Source organism: Scyliorhinus torazame, chromosome 3 (assembly GCF_047496885.1).
Source record: "Scyliorhinus torazame isolate Kashiwa2021f chromosome 3, sScyTor2.1, whole genome shotgun sequence".
Taxonomy (NCBI): domain Eukaryota; kingdom Metazoa; phylum Chordata; class Chondrichthyes; order Carcharhiniformes; family Scyliorhinidae; genus Scyliorhinus; species Scyliorhinus torazame.
The window spans coordinates 140,525,052-140,546,191 of record NC_092709.1 but is presented as its reverse complement, the minus strand read 5'-3'; the positions used below and the strand labels follow the sequence as shown (position 1 = coordinate 140,546,191).

The window sequence follows — 21,140 nt, the reverse complement described above, 5'->3', positions numbered from 1 at the left end:
GCTGTCTGCTGTTTAATTCTATTACCAGGTGGCTGGTAGGACCTCAATTCTCCATCACTGAAGGCGAGGTACATTGAGATTCCACCAAGCTCCGGTGCTTCTTTCCCTGCAAATACCACTTGCTGCAGGGCCATCTCTGGTTCTTTGTCTCTCTCTATGGGGTGTTTTGTGTTCTCTTCACCTGCAAGAAGGGAAAAGAAGAGACCACCGAGTGAGAGGAATGGGATATGTTCTCCTGATGGGATGGACGGTTATTTTCAAAACTCCTTTTATCAACCCCAAGCCTTTGACAAACTATGGCACATTTGCTCAGATCAAATTCAAATGGATTTAAGAGCAATCAGCGGAAGATCCTTCAGATCACTCCGGGAAGAATAGTGGTTCTCAAGTCGTTCTTCCAGTGTAGACAGCGTGTGTATGTGTACTGATGGATTATATTCATGTCCTTTATTAGAGTGTTTTCCCAGCATTTTTTTTTTCAGATGTAGGAAGTGAGTGTAGCCATATGAATGAAGGTAACTGAGTGGACATTAACTGCAGGCGACGTACAGACTTTCTTACATTAACAACTAGCGTATGCAAGAGGTGATTTATACCCTGCAATGACTTGTTTCACAAGTTCAGGTGACAACTGATGTCAATGAGGAAAGCCACATCCAAACCCAAGCTTACATCTTCTAACTCTGGGTATATTTGAGATTTCTGTGCAAGAAGCTACAGGATGTCGGGTAGAAGGGCCCAGGACTTTACCACGGCTTAACCAGTGCACTTTAGTGTGTCTGACAAGGTCTCCTTCAGTTTCAATTTGGTCCATAAGTTTCATGAATTGACAGTGATGCAGGACGCAAGCACATATGAAGCTAACTATCAGTAGCACTTTGTCCATTACACCTTTCAGTCTGTCTCCCTCGTCACATTTATCGCAGAGCACGTTTTGGTGTATTACGCGATGCACACTAAATATGTCAGGTACACAAGCTCTCAACCAAGCTACACATCCATGGTGTATTCCTGTCATGGAGGGGCACCCATCTGTTATAACTGAAACATTTTTCCCCAAAATTAACCTATACTGTTTAAGAGGGTGGCACAGTGGCGCAGTTGTTAGCACTGCTGCCTACGGCGCTGAGGTCCCAGGTTCGATCCCGGACCCGGGTCAGTGCCTGTGTGGAGTTTGCACATTCTCCCCGTGTCTGCGTGGGTCTCACCCCCACAACCCAAAGATGTGCAGGGTAGGTGGATTGGCCACGCTAAATTGCCCCTTAATTGGAAAAAAATAATTGGGTACTCTAAATATATAAAAAAACATAGATCAGAAAATCACGTAAAAAAACTTGTGCTGTTTAAAATAATCAGTAAATGCCTCACAACATACTGAGCCCCGTGCATTCCCGAGATCTAAAGCTTCTTTCTGTCACGTTCAGATCATTGTCAACACAATGAACCCAAATGCAGAGCTGAGCAACATTGTTAACATCTTCACACTCATCCAGTGCCACACTGATTGTCTCACTTGAATGTACAAGTCTGAAAAGCTGCTCTGCCAGATCCGTGGTGATTGTTTAAACTAGTGTTCTTCAAACTCTTTTTACGGGGACTATTTTTACCAACTGGCCAACCTTCGGGACCCAACCCGGCCGACCTTCGCGACCCACGCCGGCCGACCTTCGCGACCCACGCCGGCCGACCTGCGCGACCCACCATTTTCTCTTACCTTGTTTGCTGCTGACAAAAATGGAGGAAATGGTTTTGGGTCCCTTTGGCCCTCGTACACGCTCCTCCAATGGAACCTGTTGGATGAAGGTGAAGCCTTCTGGTGTCAGAAAGTATGGAGTCTCCAACCGTCCAAAGTTCTGCATTTGTTTCCTGTAAACTTTCATCAGATAAAACCCCCCCCGAACTTGTAAAAATAAATAAAAATAAAATGAATAAAATAAATGAATAACCCCCCCCCCCGAACTTGTAAAACAAAAAGCGGCGACTGTTTAAAAAAAAGCGGCCGAACTGCACATGCGTGCCCGATCATCGGAGTGCATGCGCATAGTTTTGCGCATGCGCGCCGATGATCTAGCACGCATGCGCAGTGCGGCCGTTTTTTTTTAACATGTTCGCGGCCATTTTGAAGGCCGTTTGCAGCCGCCGTTATTAACAGCCGGCTGCTGCGCGCAGATTTGCGCGATCGGGAGCGCCACGACGGATAGCTCCGCAACCCTCCCGACACCCGTGGGTCGCGCTCCCGAGTTTGACAATGCCTGGTTTAAACAGAAAAAAACTGAGCATCATGATCCTGGCATCAACTCTGGGCGTGTGATCCTGGTGGGAACTGTAGAAGCGCGTTCTGGTGTCAACTCGTATCAGCGTGTCCAGGCGTCAAATCAGGGTAGTGTGATCCTGGACCCAGAATGAAGGGTAGGAGTGCGATTCCTATGCATCGTAGCAATAGTCAATGGGCTGCACTCAGAGTCCTGACGGGCTGCAGGCGGTCCGCAGTTTGCCCACCACTGCCCAAGACCATATAGTTCATTAATATACATCAAAAAAGAAAAGAGAGCTGTCTGCCAAATTGTAAATTACTGAACAATGCAATTCTTTGTTTTAGAGATTTGAATCATCCGGCATAAATTGTGTTGATTAAAAACACCAGAAACTGGCAAGAATGTCATCCAGGTGACTAACAGTATTGAAGGTAACTGCAATGGATTCACACTGGTGTGAAATGCAACCAGATATTGAATAGAAAACAGAAAATGCTGGATAAACTCAGCAGGTCTGGCAGCATCTGTGGAGAGAGAAACAGTTAACATTTCGAGTCCAGTCGGATTCTTCGTAAAGCACAAAGCACAGACAGTTGAATAGGTTGTTGTGGTCAGCATAACTGATACCTGCCCATTTTTACACTTGGTTATACCCTCTTTAATCGGTTCCAATGTTTTGGTTCAGAGTTCATCATAAGTACAGTGTTTTTAGTCCTTAACAGGTTAATCGTATCATAATCATGTTAAATTTACTCTGTCCAATACCAACATGCACACCAGTCTTACGTAGAATGTCACCCTGGGGTGTTTCCATATAAGTCTCAAAGCCAGATTACACTGCTCCAGACAGTCAGTGCAAGTTGCAAAGCTGTGAAAATGAAAATGGAAAATTTCACAGACAGTCCAAAACTCTCCAGGAATACTACAAACAGGAGTGAAGAGCTGTACCAAAACAACATTGATAATGAGACTTTGTTGAACATTGTTAGTGTACCACTCTTTGCAGCACTCCTTTTGATTATGATTTCCATGGGCTGCACTGTTGACCTGAAGAAGCTGTGGGCTCATTTCAAAAGACCCGTGGCACTAGCTGTGGGCATGGTTTGCCAGTTTGGGCTTATGCCACTTGTTGCATTTACCCTTGCAATTTCTTTTGCGTTGGAACCTGCTTCAGCAATCGCTGTGCTTATTATGGGCTCATGTCCTGGTGGATCTATTTCAAATGTAATGAGCTACTGGACTGATGGGGACATGGATCTCAGGTAAAAATTTATATTGTTTCCCCTTGACATGTCGCTTATCAAGTTAAGCATTCTCTGTGCATCCTTTCAACATAACAAACTATTTAATTGTGGATTGAGAAAATCTATCTCTTCTTTGTTTCTTAATAATTCAAAAATGACCTGGATTTACTTTGTTACCATTTTCACAAGATGCTTTGAGTGACCCTTTTTCAAGCTTGTCTAACACTATGTATGCTCACTCCCTATATCACCTTCGCATTTAACCCAAGATCATTATACAAATGAATGCATGTAGGTCAAAGATCAGTGCTTATATTGTAAACTGGTCAGAAATATAGAGGAATATGGCTATACTTCAAACGTGCACATTTCTGAAAAGTTTTTTGTTTCATAACTTTCAAATTCATGTTAATTTATTTTGTCTTTAAAATGTTAAAGGATAGAAGCAGCAAAAATGTAATAACTTTATCTGAAGTTTTCCTGGTATTTCTTAGCTGCCTTCAATTACTGTGTTCATTATTCAAAGTGAAACTGAATGTCTTGTGTCAGGATTATTTTTTGCTTTTCTTGTGTTTGCCTTCAACTGTATTTGCAGCAATTTTCAACAAGAAAGTACTTAGTAACTCAATAATACCTAGCCACTGGGTTGTTCAAACTCCTTCACAAAGAGCTGAATTAGGTTCAAAACAATCTGACCAATTCTCTGTAAGCACTGCTGTACTCAGTGGACCTGTTACCTCCTGCAAAGTATATTGGAACCTGATCTCTCACCTCCTTTGCCATTCCAGGGGAAAAGAACCTTCATTTTCACCTGCAATTGTCACAGCATAACATCAACATATTATTAATCCTCTGTCCCTGAAACCTGTGACCTCATCTTCAACTTCTCTTTGCAGACTAAAGTCATTGAACGTGATTCAGTCAAAATATTTCCAGGTGTCATTTTGAGCGGGTTTGGCAGGGTGCTTCTCGCTGACTTTTTGGATGAGATCCAGACCTGGATTCACCCACACTTAAGACGTGATTTACCAGTCGCTTCCTGCTGGAATCAGAATGGATGCAGCCGGCAGACTCCAGGAAATAATTTCTGACAGCTGTCATGCCTCACAAGATTTAACCAGATCTTGCGAGACGTCGCAATCCTGATCCTGCCCACAATGGGCGGGACCCAGCCTTGCATGTTTTTTTACAAAAAATTTTGAGTACCCAATTAATTTTTTCCAATTAAGGGGCAATTTAGCATGGCCAATCCACCTAGCCTGCACATCTTTGGGTTGTGGGGGCGAAACCCACGCAAACACGGGGAGATTGTGCAAACTCCACACGGACAGTGACCCAGAGATGGGATCGAACTTGGGACCTCAGCGCCGTGAGGCTGCAGGGCTAACCCTCTGCGCCACCATGCTGCCCCCAGCCTCGCACGGTTAAGTGAGTTTAAAAACCCACTTAGCCGTGCTGGCGCTGGATCGAATGGTCACCCGCCATATTTTGGCCTCGCCGAGAAGACCCAAGCCCGGCGACCCAAGACCCATTTGTGGGGACCAGTACTGAATGGTACTTGGGGGCGGGTTCCCAGGTGATCAGAAGCCCCGGGGTGGTCAGGAGGCAGTGCCAGGCTGACAGGGACACTTCCAGGCTGGCAGTGCCAGAGTGCCAGGCTGCCATTTTTCCCACTCGGGATAGGGCCCAGGGGTGCCCTGCCCATGTGAAGTGGGGCACGGGGGGGGGGGGGGGGGTGGCCTGATGACCCCCTTATAGGTGAGTTGGAGCATTGGGGTGTCCTGCACCGGGGGCAAGTTGGGGAGGGCGGCGGTTGAGAGATTAGGGCACAATTTCTAAATGACATCCCAATCTCTTCCTGCACTGAGAAGCTCTGCTCGTTGGAGCTCCTCAGTGCAGGAAATGACCCTGAAGTGTAGCAGTGGTCGCTGGTGGGGCCTGAAATAGCAGCAGAGTGCTGTTAGATAGCGGCCCCGTTCCCGGCGCTATGTGCACGGAATGACCCCGCTAATCATGCCCAGAATAGACTATACTGTTTTGGTTAGATCGTGATCTTAGTCATTTTCTTGGGACTTGGGGAGTTTCTCCCCAGTCCAGCCCACACTGAGAAATGTTTGTGAACAATTTGTGAGCCCATTAATCAGAATTGAATGTTGCCAGAGGCCTCCAACACAAACGAGCACTTCAAATCCAGACCCTCCATTATACTGCAGTGGTATAAATTTAATTCGCCCATCAGGGACCCAGAGGGACAATTTTAGCATTTGTTGCCAGACTTTGCCAAATGAATTCAGCTCGCCATTAAACAACATGTTGCGCGGCCGCCTGATATGTGGTAGCAAAAACATCACAATGTACAAAGATGTTAGCCAAAATGAAAATATCCCATGATAAAGCGATAGAAATAGCTCAAGCCACTGAGTGTTTTGAAAAAGGCTCTTCAGAGCTAAAGTGTGGGCAGGAAGGCAAGTTAGATCAACTTTGGAGGTTAACGGCTGTCAGGCAAGCATCCAGAGTGACTGGCAGAGAGGAGGCTGAACAGAAATTCCAGGAACAGGATCGCAGTCAGAAGCAAAGAAGAAAAATGGGACGTCAGCCCAGGAATTCTGGTGAGTGTTACAGATGCAGGGGAGACCACACTCAAGAGAAGTGTGATTGTAAAGAATTAATCTGTTTTAGGTGCAATAGGAAAGGCCACATTCAAGCACATTGCTGTGCCAGTCTGAGTGCATCCACTTTTTAAAAAACACACCGCAACTCTAGTGCATAAAGTAGAGAAGAATCCCAAAGAGGAATCTTAGATTTACAGGTTAAATATGGTTAAAGTAAGCAAGACAGCTCCCATAGAAATAGTCCTTCTGGTTAACAGGTGACCATTAAACATGGAGGGCGACACAGGGGATTCGGCCCCAGTAATGGGTGAACAAACCTACAAATATCTTCGAGGAGGTGTCTAATTCTTGAGCCTAAGCAGCACGACTGCTACGTTGACAACAAACTCAGGGGAGGCCTTAATGATTGTGGGTACAGTGATGACTCAGGTGTCGTACCAACAAGAGTCTGCCCAGTTACCCATGACCGTTGTAGAAGGACAAGGACCAAACCTCATAGCACGAGATTGAATACATCAGCTAAAGCTAGAAACTAGAAATTCAGCCCTTTGAGCCTGCTCCACAATTCAATCAGATCATGACCAATCTCTTCCTGGTTTCAAATCCACCTCCCTATCTGTTCCCCCCCAAAATCTGTTTTTTATCAGAAATATATCAGGGACGAAATTCTCCTGAAACGGCGCGATGTCCGCCGACTGGCGCCCAAAACGGCGCCAATCAGATGGGCATCGCGCTGCCACAAAGGTGCGGAATGCTCCGCATCTTTGGGGGCCGAGCCCCAACATTGAGGGGCTAGGCGACGGCGGAGGAATTTCCGCCCCGCCAGCTGGCAGAAACGGCCTTTGTTGCCCCGCCAGCTGGCGCGGAAATGACATCTCCGGGCGGCGCATGCGCAGGAGCGTCAGCGGCCGCTGACAGTTTCCCACGCATGCGCAGTGGAGGGAGTCTCTTCCACCTCCGCCATGGTGGAGACCGTGGCAGAGGCGGAAGGGAAAGAGTGCCCCCACGGCACAGGCCCACCCGCGGATCGGTGGGCCCCGATCACGGGCCAGGCCACCGTGGGGGCACCCCCCGGGGTCAGATCGCCCCGCGCCCCCCCAGGACCCCGGAGCCCGCCCACGCCGCCTTGTCCCGCCGGTAAGGTAGGTGATTTAATTTACGCCAGCGGGACAGGCAATTTATCGGCGGGACTTCAGCCCATCCAGGCTGGAGAATCGAGCGGGGGGGCCCGCCAACGGCGCGGCGCGATTCCCGCCCCCGCCGAATATCCGGTGCTGGAGACTTCGGCGACCGGCGGGGGCGGGATTCACGCCAGCCCCCGGCGATTCTCCGACCCGGCGGGGGGTCGGAGAATGTCGCCCCTGATGTGTAATGTTCTTGTCGGATGGCCTGATTTATATTACAAGAACACTTGTAGCTAAAGCTTTAAACAATTTATTAACACTAACTGTGGGTAAACTATATACAAAACAACATAAATAACAGTAAGATCACGCACAAGCAACCTCTTTCCAGCTTCCTCCAGCTAGTCTGAGGCGTCACCTGACTCTAACATTCACTTATATACAAATGAGATTCCTAGTGGTCAGTCAGGGAATTACAACAGAACCATGGCATCACTACAGGCGGCGTTTTTCAAGAAGTCTTGTGCAAGTACAAAGATGTGTTTCAAAATGACCTTGGCTGAATACTAAGAGTAAAGGCCTAAATTTACATGAACCCTGAATCCACCCAGAAATCCTTCAGAGCTAGGCTTGTTCCACATGCACTACACCAGAAAGTCAAGGCCAAGTTAACACATTTGGAAGAATTGGGGATCATAAAACCTGTGCAGTTGTCTGAGTGGGTGGCCCCATTGTCCCTGTTTTAAAACCTGACTGCTCTGTCGGGATCTGCGGTGACTACATACTCGCCATAAACCAAGCAAGCCCAACTCAATAAGTATCCAATCCCTTGGATAGAAGACATTTATGCAAAGTTGGTGGGGAGCCTCACATTTACAAAGCTTGACTTCAATCACACTTATTTACAATATGAACAGGACGAGGACACCCGAAAATATGCAACCATCAACACGCACAAGGGACTTTTCCAATATACTAGGTTGTCCTTTGGTATATCGTCTGCTTGCACAATATTTCAGCAGACAATGGAGAACTAACTCCAAGGAATTCTGAAAGTCATGTTGTACTTAGACTCCGTCTTGATGGTGGGGACTTCGCATGAGTAGCATCTGGCGAGCTTGGAAGAAATCCTCAAAATGTTCAGAGATGCTGGCATCAGACTATAAAGAACAAAATACATATTTTGGGCCAGTAAGGTTATGTACTAGCGATTTGAGGTGGATTCAAAAGGCCTGCACCCTTCAAAAGACAAGGTGGAAGTCATCAAAGAGATCCCTGCGCTGAATAATGTTGCAGAATTGAAATTGTTTCTGGACATGGTAAATCACTATGGTCAGTTCATTCTTAATTTGGCAACTACATTAGCACTGCTGCACTTTCTTTAAAAAAAAAAGCACCAATACTGGTATTGGGAAAACCCACAACAAGCTTTCCATCAAGTCAAACAGGCCCTTCAGTCATCCATTTGTTGGTCCATTTCGATCCAGGCAAACAAATAATTTTGACCTGTGACGCTTTGCTTTATGAGATAGGAATAGTCCTGTCTCACAAGATGGTGGATGGTATAGTCAGGCCCACTGCCTTCGCCTCCCGAACACCCACCGATGCAGAACAAAAGTATGCACAAATTCAAAAAGAAGGCCTTGCTCTGATATACGGTGTTAAAAAATATCCACCAGTACACGTATGGCCGTCTTTTCACCATTGTAACAGACCGCAACCCGCTATTGGGGTTACTGCGCAAGGATAAACAAATTCCACCTATCGCTTAGGCCGGGTGCAGCAGTGGGCTTTGATATTGGCAGCCCATAACTACATTTTCCAGCATCGGCCAAGATGCAGATCTCCAATGCCGATGCCCTGAGGCAGCTCCCACTTCCTCAAAGTCTGGCACCGCCACCTGTGCCACAAGAGAATGACCTGGTGGTCGATTTTCTGGTCCCCTTGCTGGTCTTATCGACCCACATCAGGAACTGGACTCAACGTGACATGGTCCTCTTCAAAGTTAAATGAATGGTTCTAAGCGGATGGCACCAGGACTAGTCAGAGCATCTCAGACGTTACCAGTCGAGAGAGGATGAACTCACTTGTGAGGATGGAATTTTACTCTGAGGCTCCTGGGTGGTTGTGCCCCCAGCAAGCAAGTCCCTTTTGCAGGAGTTGCACAGTGCACACTCTGGCCAGACTAAGATGAAAGTGTTGGCCAGGAGCTACAGGTGGTGATTGGGTATTGACAAGGATATTGAGAATCTAATTGGTCAGCGCGACTTCTGTCAGCCACAGAAACCTTACTGCCTGCAGCCCACCTGCATCCATGGGAATGGCCTGGCTGTCCATGGACATCATCCATTGATTTTGCGGCTCCTTTCCTGGGCAGAATGTTCCTGATACTAGTGGGTGGAGCGGGCGGAAAGGTTAAGACTGATGGAGGCCATTTTGGCAGTAGGTCAAAAATTCTGTGTGAGGCCAAGGAGGTGCTGCTTAAGGAGCGACAGGGACTCCAAATGGGGTTTGGACTTGTGTCAACTGAGAAGGCGATGAGGCACTGCGCAAGGCGAGAGAGAAAGCAAGTAGGATGCTTGTGCATCAGCTGAGGACAGGCGGCAGCGAGTAAGATTGGTTGGATGAGAGATGGGGGAGGGGCAAACTGGTAATGGGACCAGAGGGAATTAATGGAGTATTTGAGGCCTTTTAGTCCTAACCAATGGTATCAGTTTGGAATACTTTGCATCGCAACGTGGGATGAGGCAGGGGTGCCCACTCTCCCCACTGATCTTTGCCCTGGTGATCAAGCCATTGGCGATGGCCGATGGCTCTTCAAGCCTCAAGGGAATGGAAGGGCATTGAGCGAGGGTTGGGGGTGGGGGTGGAGCTTGATCAGCCAGCAGCCCTACATCCATCCTCCACTGGGATCTCTGAGGGAACGCCGTCCCCATATGTGGATCCACCCAGTGCGACGTATGGTCTGACACCACGATTGGCGAGTATTCCGATCCAACCACCCTCATCAACAATGCCTTGTCCATGACAAAAAAGAGAATTCCCTCGCCCTTGGCCTCTCAAACCCATTTGCGCCATAAACCCCGACGGCGCCTTAGCCATTGTCGACAACTTCCTGGGGCTGGGGCATGACCGGGAGTCCAGCACCATATTGAAAATCCCCCCCCAGGATCAGCCTCTGCGTGTCCAAGTCCGGGATCTTCACCAGAACACGCCTCATGAACTCCACATCAACCCAGTTTGGGGCATAAACGTTGCCCAAAACCACTGAGATACCTTCCAGCCTCCTGCTCACCATAGCGAATCTACCACCCGGATCAGCCACAATCTTCCCTCTGCAAAGGCCACTCTCTTAGTAATTAGCCACCCTATCGTTTTCATCTCGCCCTAGTGGAAGACCTGGCCCACCCAACATTTCCTCAACCTCGTCTGATCCGCAACTTTCTGATGGGTTTCTTGCAGGAACACTACGTCCGCCCTTAATTTTGTTAAACGTGCGAATATGTCACCAACCGGGTCGGGGGCACCTCTCCCCCCCCCCCCACCACCCCACACACACACACTCAAATCTATCTTAGCCAGCTTCCCCAAGACATTATCAAAACGCAAACTTCAGATGGTTCTGACTGCGGTACATCTACAGTTACCCAGAAAATGTTAGAATTAGAATCATTTCTAGTTTTTGGCACTATTGTACATACCAAGGTGACGACCACTACACCCCCAAAAGTCCAGAGTCTCCCCTTCGCAAGGATTCCCGCCCAATCGCCCAAACACCAGCCCCCGCCCCGCGGCTACAATCTCCCCCGCCCCCTCCCTGTCATGTTGGGTGTCCTGATACACAAATGAGCCAACACGGCTGTAGATGGTACAACTTGATTTTATTATGTTAACTAACAGATGCAACAAACCATAGACTTGGGTACGTTCATTACCAGCTAACCTGTGGACCCAGCCCTATCACTAATGTTGGTGAGGCACTCAGCACATGGTCTATGTCTGAGTGTCACGCTGTGAGCTCTGTGTCCCGAGCTGTCTCCTACCAGAATGAGCGGGAACTCTCGTGTTCCCCCTTTTATAGTGCGTGTGCTCTTACTAGTGATTGGCTGCGATGTTGTGTGTGTGCTGGTTGGTCCAAATGCCTGTCCATCAGTGTGTGTGCGATTGCACCATGATATGCTGATCTGGATATCATGACATTCCCCACACCCCATAGGTTACCCCACCACACACCAACTGTCTCCCTCATGGGATTCCCCTGCCAAGAGAAACCCACATGCCAGCCCTAGACTGCCGGCCTCTCCCACCCCCCAAGGCCCCGTCACCCACCCCCACCAGGTCCAACTCCCATCCCCACCCTCCCCAATACCTGATCCCACCAGATAGTCCACCCCCAAGGTCTGCCCTGACTCTGATGAAATGAAATGAAATGAAAATCGCTTATTGTCACAAGTAGGCTTCAAATGAAGTTACTGTGAAAAGCCCCTAGTCGCCACATTCCGGTGCCTGTTCGGGGAGGCTGGTACGGGAATTGAACCGTGCTGCTGACCTGCCTTGGTCTGCTTTAAAAGCCAGCGATTTAGCCCAGTGTGCTAAACCAGCCCCAAATTCCGACCCACCCCCAGTTCTCCAGTGCGCAAACTGGCAACCAGCCTCCCATCGCCCCCGACCCACTCACAGGGCCCGACCCAACACTATCACCACCACCCCTAAAGGCCCAACCTGACACCACACCGAGCCCCTACCCTCACAAACACACATACAGGGCCTGACTTGACACCCTCATCCCTCCCCCACTTCCAGGAACAGGCCTGTTCATTGATTACTCCTGGGAAGATTGTACATGTAGGTGGAACTCAGACATCTTTGGTGTTGGGGCCTGCATATGGTCCTGAAGCCTGGGCATCTTCGATGACAAGATTCCACCCAACGTGCCAGCTTGTGTGTGCAGGTCTGTGGAATGAAATGAATTCACAACCTTCTGATTGAGAGAGAAGAGTACTGCCACTAAGTCACGAATGTCACTGGAAGATCAAAGCTATCATTTTGGGTCTTCACCACAAATTCCGTTATGTCACACCCTGATGCACTAAGCGTCAAGAACCACAAAGACATGTGAGACTTTAACCAAGGCTTTAATACACTACATAGGAAGCTTACCCGACACAGCCGACCCCAGACAAAAGGGTCCGGTCTCAGAATCTGGGTCTTATACCTAACTCCCGGGGGAGTGGCCAAGGCGGAGCTCTCCGTGGCCAGGTCGGGTTACATACAGGTGACTGAACCTCTACAGAGCTACAGTACAATACACAGTACAATACACAGGATTACAGGGCCACGTTACACACAACTATTATATAACTATGTACAATGCTAGGGAAGTACAGTGGTGTATCACCACACACCCTATTATCTCAGGTTGATCTAGACTGTTTGGATTTCAGTATTTTCTTTGATTATGGGCTGAATTCCCAACTCCACATTCACATCCAAGCTCCTGTGGCCAAACCCATATTTTTTTAAATTTTAGAGTACCCAAATATTTTTTTCCAATTAAGGGGCAATTTAGCGTGGCCAATCCACCTACCCTGCTCATCTTTGGGTCGTGGGGGCGAAACCCACACAGACACGGGAGAATGGGGCTGTTTAGCACAGGGCTAAATCGCTGGCTTTGAAAGCAGACCAAGGCAGCACGGTTCGATTCCCGTAACAGCCTCCCCGAACAGGTGCCGGAATGTGGCGACTAGGGGCTTTTCACAGTAACTTCATTTGAAGCCTACTTGTGACAAGCGATTTTCATTTCATTTTTTCATTTCATGTGCAAACTCCACACGGACAGTGACCCGGGGCCAGGATCGAACCCGGGTCCACAGCGCCGGAGGCAGCAGTGCTAACCATATTAATTTCCAATCAGCATGCATTGACCAACATTGGCTCCTGGTCGGCAATGCTTTCAGCTTCAAACAACGGGTCCTGATGGAATTCCTGCTCATACATGCAGATCCTGCATTATCAGCCAGGACCTCAGCGGGTACCCCTTGTCCTCCATGCACCAACCCGTGATCATGGAGTGGTCTTCGAAGACATTGGGGATCTCCGAGTGCCCCAGGGTGTAGTTGTCATGCATGCTCCCTGGATAACGGGCAAACACGTACATGATACGGAGGCGCTGGTCGCATACGATCTGAACATTTAGTGATTGGAACCCCTTCCTGTTAATCTAGGACACTCCCTGATGCCTCAGTGCTCGCAGGGTGACATGCACGTCATCGATTGCCCGCTGGACATGGGCATCCGGCGATTGCAGTAAATCCTGCAGCCCCGGCATGTTGGTGGGCCTGGTCTAGCTGGAAGTTGATATAGTTGGATGCCTTGCCATACAGAGCATCTGTCACCTCCAGGACGCACCAATGGGATGTAGATTGTGAAATGCCACACAGGTCCCTGCTCAAGTCTTGGAATGATCCTGTGTTATAATCTTTGAGGCCTGCGATGACCTTTAAAGCCATCGGGAGCGGGTGCCGCACTGTCTCCCTGCTGAGACGGAGTCTTTCGCAGCACATGGTATCCATCATCTCATTGAATGACCAATGACACCTGTACACCTTGGGCTGTCGCTGATCTTCCCTTCTGGGTCCCTCCTCAGCCTGATGGGCAGCAGGTGTTCAGGGTATGTGGCATCCCCCTGCATATGGAGTGCTGCCCATTGCTTGTGTGTCGCTGCTGCCTTCTCTGGTGACTGCTCGCCTTGGCTTCCACCAGCAACACGAGGGCAGCCTCTGCAGGATCGACACCATCAAACATTGTTTTATCTTGAACAAATTGGAGAAGGAGAGAGACCGACAATCTGTGAGGGCTTCCATCGCAGAACCCTCAAATCTCCCAAACCACCTCATCCTTACGTGTCCCACCTGCGCCCAGAGAACCATCCAGCGAGCCAGTTGTGCTCGCAAACCTTGCTCTGCACACTTACTCCCACCACAGCAGGAGCCCCCAGACCCAGACCCCAGACCTCTGCCGGGAACATTAGGGAGGCTGTGCTCAGCTGTCCTACCCTGATCCACACACTGACCCTTTAGTCTCGAGCAGACCCACAGTACTGAGCCCTGCTCGTTAGTGTTTGATTGTTGGCAGCTGCCTCTATGGTGCTGACGTTCCTTAATGTTCAGGCACACAGTTCAGGACTAAAGCCTGCTTGGCATGCTATGCACTAATCATCCTCTGAGACATGGTGGGCGGGATTCTCTGATCCTGAGGCCAAGTGTTGACGCCGTCGGAAACGCCGTTTCCGCAATTCTGGCCCCTACAGGGGGCCAGCAGGGCACTGGAGCAGTTCACTTCACTCCAGCTGCTGATCCGGCCATGGAATGGACGCCGGGGGATGCGCGCATGGGCAGTGGGTCCGGCGCGAACCCATGCATGCGCAGTCCCACTGGCGCGATTTCCACGGTGTCTCCCTTGTCCGCGCCTGCCCCGACCCAACATGGCGTAGGAGTACAGGCGCCGGTGTGGAAGAAAGGAGGCCAGGAGACAGAGAGGCAGGCCCGCCGATCGGTGGGTCCCGATCGCGGGCCAGGCCACATCGGAGGCCCCACCCGGGGTCGGACCCGCCCCCCAACAGGCCGCCACCCGTCTCTTCAATGCTGAGGTCCCGCCGGCTCAGAGCAGATTACAACGGTGCTGGCGGGACTTGTTTTTTTTATGGCCGCTCGGCCCATCCGGGCCGAGAATTGCCAGGGGGGGCCATGTAGAGCGGTCCCCGACTGGCGCCACGCTGACCACGCCGGCCCCAATGGCGCCAATTCTCCGCTCTGCAGAGAATCGCGTCCCGGCGTCTGGGCGGCGTGGCGCGATTCGCGCGGCCCCCCCGGCGATTCTCCGACCCGCGCGGGGTTGGAGAATCCCGCCTGGTATGTGAGCTCTTGAGGAGGCACTTGAGAGTTGAGGAGTGTGAAGAGCTATCACAACTAACAAGGCTAATTCCTCATTTTAAACAGCCTTCAGCTGTGGAGCTAGAGGCTGCTCATTGTCAAAGGGGGTGAAATTGAATTTCAGGATAGAAGCCATGGCTTGGCTTTGTCATGTAAGTGTTTGGTAGGACAGACAGGCTGCAACTGTGGTTGCCACTGATATGGGTCTCCACAATATTTAAAGATGGCTTGAAGGCCTCACAGATGCAAAGCCCCCCCCCAGGGGCAATCACCGACCTAGAATGCTTCAGCCCCCTGAACAACCCCAAACCCTCGTGGGCAGAGGCAGAAGGCCGCTCACATCAGAGGGGAAATCCTCTCAAAGGGCTGCAGGAATGGCCATTCATACCTACGACCCCCCTTTAGACATAATCACAATCAAACTGCTGGCAAGCTGGTACAATTGCCCCCTGATTATGACCTGGGTGATATAAATTGGCTGCTTGCTTCTATGATACAGGCACCCAACCAGCTTTCCTACCTGCCCTAGAAGAGTGCTCTGGTGCACCAGGGAACTGTCCTGACATTGCTCCTGGTAAATTTCCTGGGCTTCCCATTAGTCGGTGGAGATGTTTGACCTCTTTAGGGATGCTTTCAGGGCATGCTAAAGTGGTTCTGCTGTCTTGTTGGGAATTTCATGCCTCAACTGAGTTCCGAGTAGAGCTATTGCTTTGGGAGTCTGGTGTCAGACATACTAACAACATGGCCTGGTTTTGAGTGATTGGGCATGTTGGCCTGGGATAGGATGTTGCTGTTGGAACCATCTGTCTTGCCATTGGATTTAGAGGATTCTGTCACCACTGATGGTACAAATCCAGTGCTTTGAGATGCCAGTTCTGGGCTGTCCAAGCTTCTGAAGGATCCAGGAGCATGGAGATCAAAGATACACGGTAAACCTTTTTGAAAAAAATCTGGATTAATTGCTGATTGCAATCATTTGAACTTGCCTGGAGATGCATAAACAGACACCTTCAGGTTTGTGCTCAAATGTTGATGACATGACATTTACATGGAGCAGACTCCACTCAGCCACTTCCATTGAAAGGATGACCTGTGCTGGTTAGTATAGAACAATGCTGGGTGGCTCAGGGACTGAGAAGGGGGAGGGGGTGGGAGCAAGATCTTGGATAGGGCCCTGCAGGTCCTGTTGGAGAAGACCCAAAGAAGGAGAGATGTTCTGGCCCCATAGATGGTAAGAATATCACTGCACCCTCCTTGTCCTCCTCTCCTGCAGCAGATCATGGTGCACCCCTGCTGATTCTGCAGCCACCTAGCAGCATCTTCAAGGAAGTGCTGAGGGTTTTGGCCAAGGTTGGTATCATAACCAGTACAGGCTTGGAGGGCTGAAGGGCCTATTTGTGCTCTGTATTGTTCTTTGTTCTTCGTGGATGGCCAGAAAGCATGATGAGTAAGGTAACTTGGCTTACTTCCAGGGACTTGTCACGACATGTTAGATATCAGTAATGTAGCAGCAGCAAAAGAGAATCGAAATACACAAAAGCAAGGGCATGTGGAAGGCTAAGAATTTCAGTGTTTAAGAATTTTAAATGTTGCCCGAAGAAGTCCCATTTTGACATAAAGCTGAAACTTGAAAGAATTAAGAATTATGCTCATCAGTTTCAAAAGTCAAGGCTATTTACTGCTTTATGAAGGGAATACAGGGAAATATACGTCATAGGATTAGTTTTACAAAATGGCTCTCCTCAAGCAAATTAAATGATTGGTCTGAAATTAATGGTCCAAATGCATGTTTTTTTCAATGTGTATTCCATTCCAGTGGGCAACACTTACTGCTGGGACAGCAAAGGCATGACGTTTATCATGTAACGCGAATTCCTCGTCTGAGAGGTTTAATGGTCTTGGCTGTTATTGTTCCATTCTTGCTGTTGATTGCTTTTTGCCAGAATGAGAAGTGTAGTTAATCTGTGAAGGGTCAACAATGAAGGGCAAGAAATGGGGGTTCAAAAACATAATTCCCTGAAAGTGCATGTTGATAAAGTCAAATAAAGACCAATAGAATTTTGGTTTTATAAATCGAGATATTGGGCGAGATTCTCTGACCCCCCCCGCCGGGCCGGAGAATCGCTAGGGGCTGGTGTGAATCCCGCCCCCGCCAATTGCCGAATTCTCCGGCACCGGATATTTGGCGGGGGTGGGAATCGCGCCGTGCTGGTTGACGGCCCCCCCCCCCCGCGATTCTCCAGCCCGCATGGGCCGAAGTTCCGCTGCTAAAATGCCTGTCCCGCCGGCGTAGATTAAACCACCTACCTTACCGGCGGGACAAGGCGGTGCGGGCGGGCTCCGGGGTCCTGGGGGGGACGCAGGGCGATCTGGCCCCGGGGGGTGCCCCCACGGTGGCCTGGCCCGCGATCGGGGCCCACCGATCCGCGGGCGGGCCTGTGCCATGGGGGCACTCTTTTCCTTCCGCCTTCGCCACGGTCTCCACCATGGCGGAGGCGGAAGAGTCTCCCTCCACTGCGCATGCGCGGGAATGCCGTCAGCGGCCGCTAACGCTCCCGCGCATGCGCCGCCCAGAGATGTAATTTCTGTGCCAGCTGGCGGGGCACCAAAGGCCTTTTCCGCCAGCTGGCGGGGCGGAAATTCGTCCGGCATGGGCCTAGCCCCTTAAGGTTGGGGCTCGGCCCCCCAAGATGCGGAGCATTTCGCACCTTTGGGGCGGCGCGATGCCCGACTGATTTGCGCCGTTTTGGGCGCCAGTCGGCGGACATCGCGCCGATACCGGAGAATTCCGCCCATTGTGTACGAGAGTAAATAAGTTGTTTGTTAGCACAGATCTTGAGAATTAATGAAAGAAGAGACATGGGGCGAAATTCTCCGTTATCGGCGGAAAGTCCGCCGATCGGCGCAAAAAACGGCGCAAATCCCACTTGCGTCACGTCATAAAAATGGGCCGATAGTCTCCGGTCCGAAATGGGCTAGCAGCGACATGACGGGATCCGCGCTTGCGCAATGGTTCACGCCGTGCAGCGTCATACGCGCTGCACGGCGTGACGGCTCATAAGGCCGCGCAGCTCCCCCCCACCCGACCGGAACACCCGACCGCAACACCCGACTGGATGGCTAGCCGTCGCTCAGCCCCGAGGTTCGAGTCACGCGATGTGGAGGCGCTCCTGGACGCGGTGGAGCAGAGGAGGGACGCCCTGTATCCCGGGCACGGCCGCAGAGTTGCCCCACGCCACAGCCGGCGTCTGTGGAGGGAAGTGGCAGAGGCCGTCACCGCTGTGGCCATAACACCACGGACAGGCACCCAGTGCCACAAGAAGGTGAACGACCTCGTCAGAGCAGGCAGGGTGAGCCTCCCCCATATCCCCCATATCCCCCCTCCCCATATCCCCCCTCCCCCATATCCCCATATCACCCCCTCCCCATATCCCCCCTCCCCCATATCCCCATATCACCCCCTCCCCCATATCCCCCATATCCCCCCTCCCCCATATCCCCATATCCCCCCTTCCCCATATCCCCCCTCCCCATATCCCCCCGTCCCCCATATCCCCCCTCCCCATATCCCCCCTCCCCCATATCCCCCCTCCCCCATATCCCCCATATCCCCCCTCCCCCATATCCCCCCTCCCCCATATCCCCCATATCTCCCCTCCCCCATATCCCCCCTCCCCCATATCTCCCCTCCCCCATATCCCCCCTCCCCCCATATCCCCCATATCCCCCTCCCCCATATCCCCCCTCCCCCATATCCCCCATATCCCCCCTCCCCCATATCCCCCCTCCCCATATCCCCCATATCCCCCCTCCCCCATATCCCCCCTCCCCCATATCCCCCATATCCCCCTCCCCCATATCCCCCCTCCCCCATATCCCCATATCCCCCCTCCCCATATCCCCCCTCCCCCATATCCCCCATATCCCGCCCTCCCCCATATCCCCCCTCCCCCATATCCCCCATATCTCCCCCTCCCCCATATCTCCCCCTCCCCCATATCCCCCCTCCCCCATATCCCCCATATCCCCCTCCCCCATATCCCCCCCTCCCCCATATCCCCCCTCCCCCATATCCCCCCTCCCCCATATCCCCCCTCCCCCATATCCCCCATATCCCCCCTCCCCATATCCCCCATACCCCTCCTCCCCCGTATCCCTCCTCCCCATATCCCCCCTCCCCATATCCCCCCTCCCCCATATCCCCCATATCCCCCCTCCCCCATATCCCCCCTCCCCCATATCCCCCATATCCCCCCTCCCCATATCCCCCTCCCCCATATCCCCCACATCCCCCCTCCCCCATACCCCCCCTCCCCATATCCCCCCTCCCCCATATCCCCCCTCCCCATATCCCCCCTCCCCCATATCCCCCCTCCCCCATATCCCCCCTCCCCCATATCCCCCCTCCCCCATATCCCCCCTCCCCCATATCCCCCCTCCCCCATATCCCCTCCTCCCCCATATCCCCCATATCCCCCACCCCCATATCCCCCACCCCATATCCCCCTCCCCATATCCCCCCTCCCCCATATCCCCCCTCCCCCATATCCCCCCTCCCCCATATCCCCCATATCCCCCCTCCCCCATATCCCCCTCCCCATATCCCCCCCTCCCCCATATCCCCCCTACCCCATATCCCCCCTCCCCCATATCCCCCATATCCTTCTCCCCCATATCCCCCCTCCCCATACCCCCATATCCCCCCTCCCCCATATCCCCCCTCTCCATATCCCCCATATCCCCCCCTCCCCCATATCCCCCCTCCCCCATATCCCCCATATCCCCCCTCCCCCATATCCCCCATATCCCCCCTCCCCCATATCCCCCCTCCCCCATATCCCCCATATCCCCCCTCCCCCATATCCCCCATACCCCCCCACCCCCATATCCCCCCTCCCCCATATCCCCCCTCCCCCATATCCCCCATATCCCCCCTCCCCCATATCCCCCCTCCCCCATATCCCCCCTCTCCCATATCCCCCCTCTCCCATATCCCCCCCTCCCCCATATCCCCAAGTGAATCCAGCCCTAACCTTAACCTCTGCAATGCACGCGCAACCGATGGCGTGCATTCATATACCTGCCTAACACTGTTGCCTTTTACCCCTGCCACCACCCCCCCCCCCCCACAGGAGAAGCGCGCACACAACAATAGGGAGCATGTGAGGACTGGAGGAGGGCCCGCTGATGAGAGGCCACTGACCGTACACGAGGAAAGGGCCCTGGAACTGGCTGGCAGACCTGAGGACCGGGAGGTTGCTGATGCAGAGGTCGGGGCCCCACGAGCAAGTGAGCCACCAACAGCCCGTCCCCATATCCCCCCTCCCCTATATCCCCCTCCCCCGTATCACCTGATCACTGCCTGATGTCTAACCATGCATGCTTCATTGTGTATCGCAGGACCAAACGTCCAGGCACCCATCCCCACAGATGCACACCGCCCGCAGGATGCCCCTCGGAGACCACAGGAGACGGAGAGACCCGCACCCTCCAGCATGCGACGCCCGCAGGATGCCCCTCGGAGACCACGGGAGACGGAGAGACCCGGACCCTCCAGCATGCGACGCCCGCAGGATGCCCCTCGGAGATACGGGGGACGGAGAGACCTGGAGCAACAGGGAGACGACACCCCCGTCACGTGCGGGAGCGACCACCCAGCGATGAGGGGGGCAGCCACAGGCCCCCGTCACATCCGAGCCAGGACACCACTACCCAGGACACCACTATCCAGGACACCCCTACCCGGGACACCACTACCCAGGACACCCCTACCCGGGACACCACTACCCAGGACACCCCTACCCGGGACAGCACTACCCGGGACAGCACTACCCGGGACAGCACTACCCGGGACAGCACTACCCGGGACAGCACTACCCGGGACAGCACTACCCGGGACAGCACTACCCGGGACAGCACTACCCGGGACAGCACTACCCGGGACAGCACTACCCGGGACAGCACTACCCGGGAC

General features: G+C 52.1%; 1 protein-coding gene across 1 annotated transcript in view; it reads left to right on the top strand.

The window, feature by feature from the left end:
- Positions 1–2,718: 2,718 nt before the first annotated feature.
- The window catches only part of LOC140408707 (sodium-dependent organic anion transporter-like), a 102,770-nt gene continuing 84,348 nt past the window's right edge, over positions 2,719–21,140 (top strand). The window contains exon 1 of the mRNA XM_072496293.1: positions 2,719–3,517. Coding sequence (XP_072352394.1) covers positions 3,132–3,517 — 386 coding nt within the window. The 5' untranslated portion in view covers positions 2,719–3,131. The remainder of the gene's footprint in view (positions 3,518–21,140) is intronic.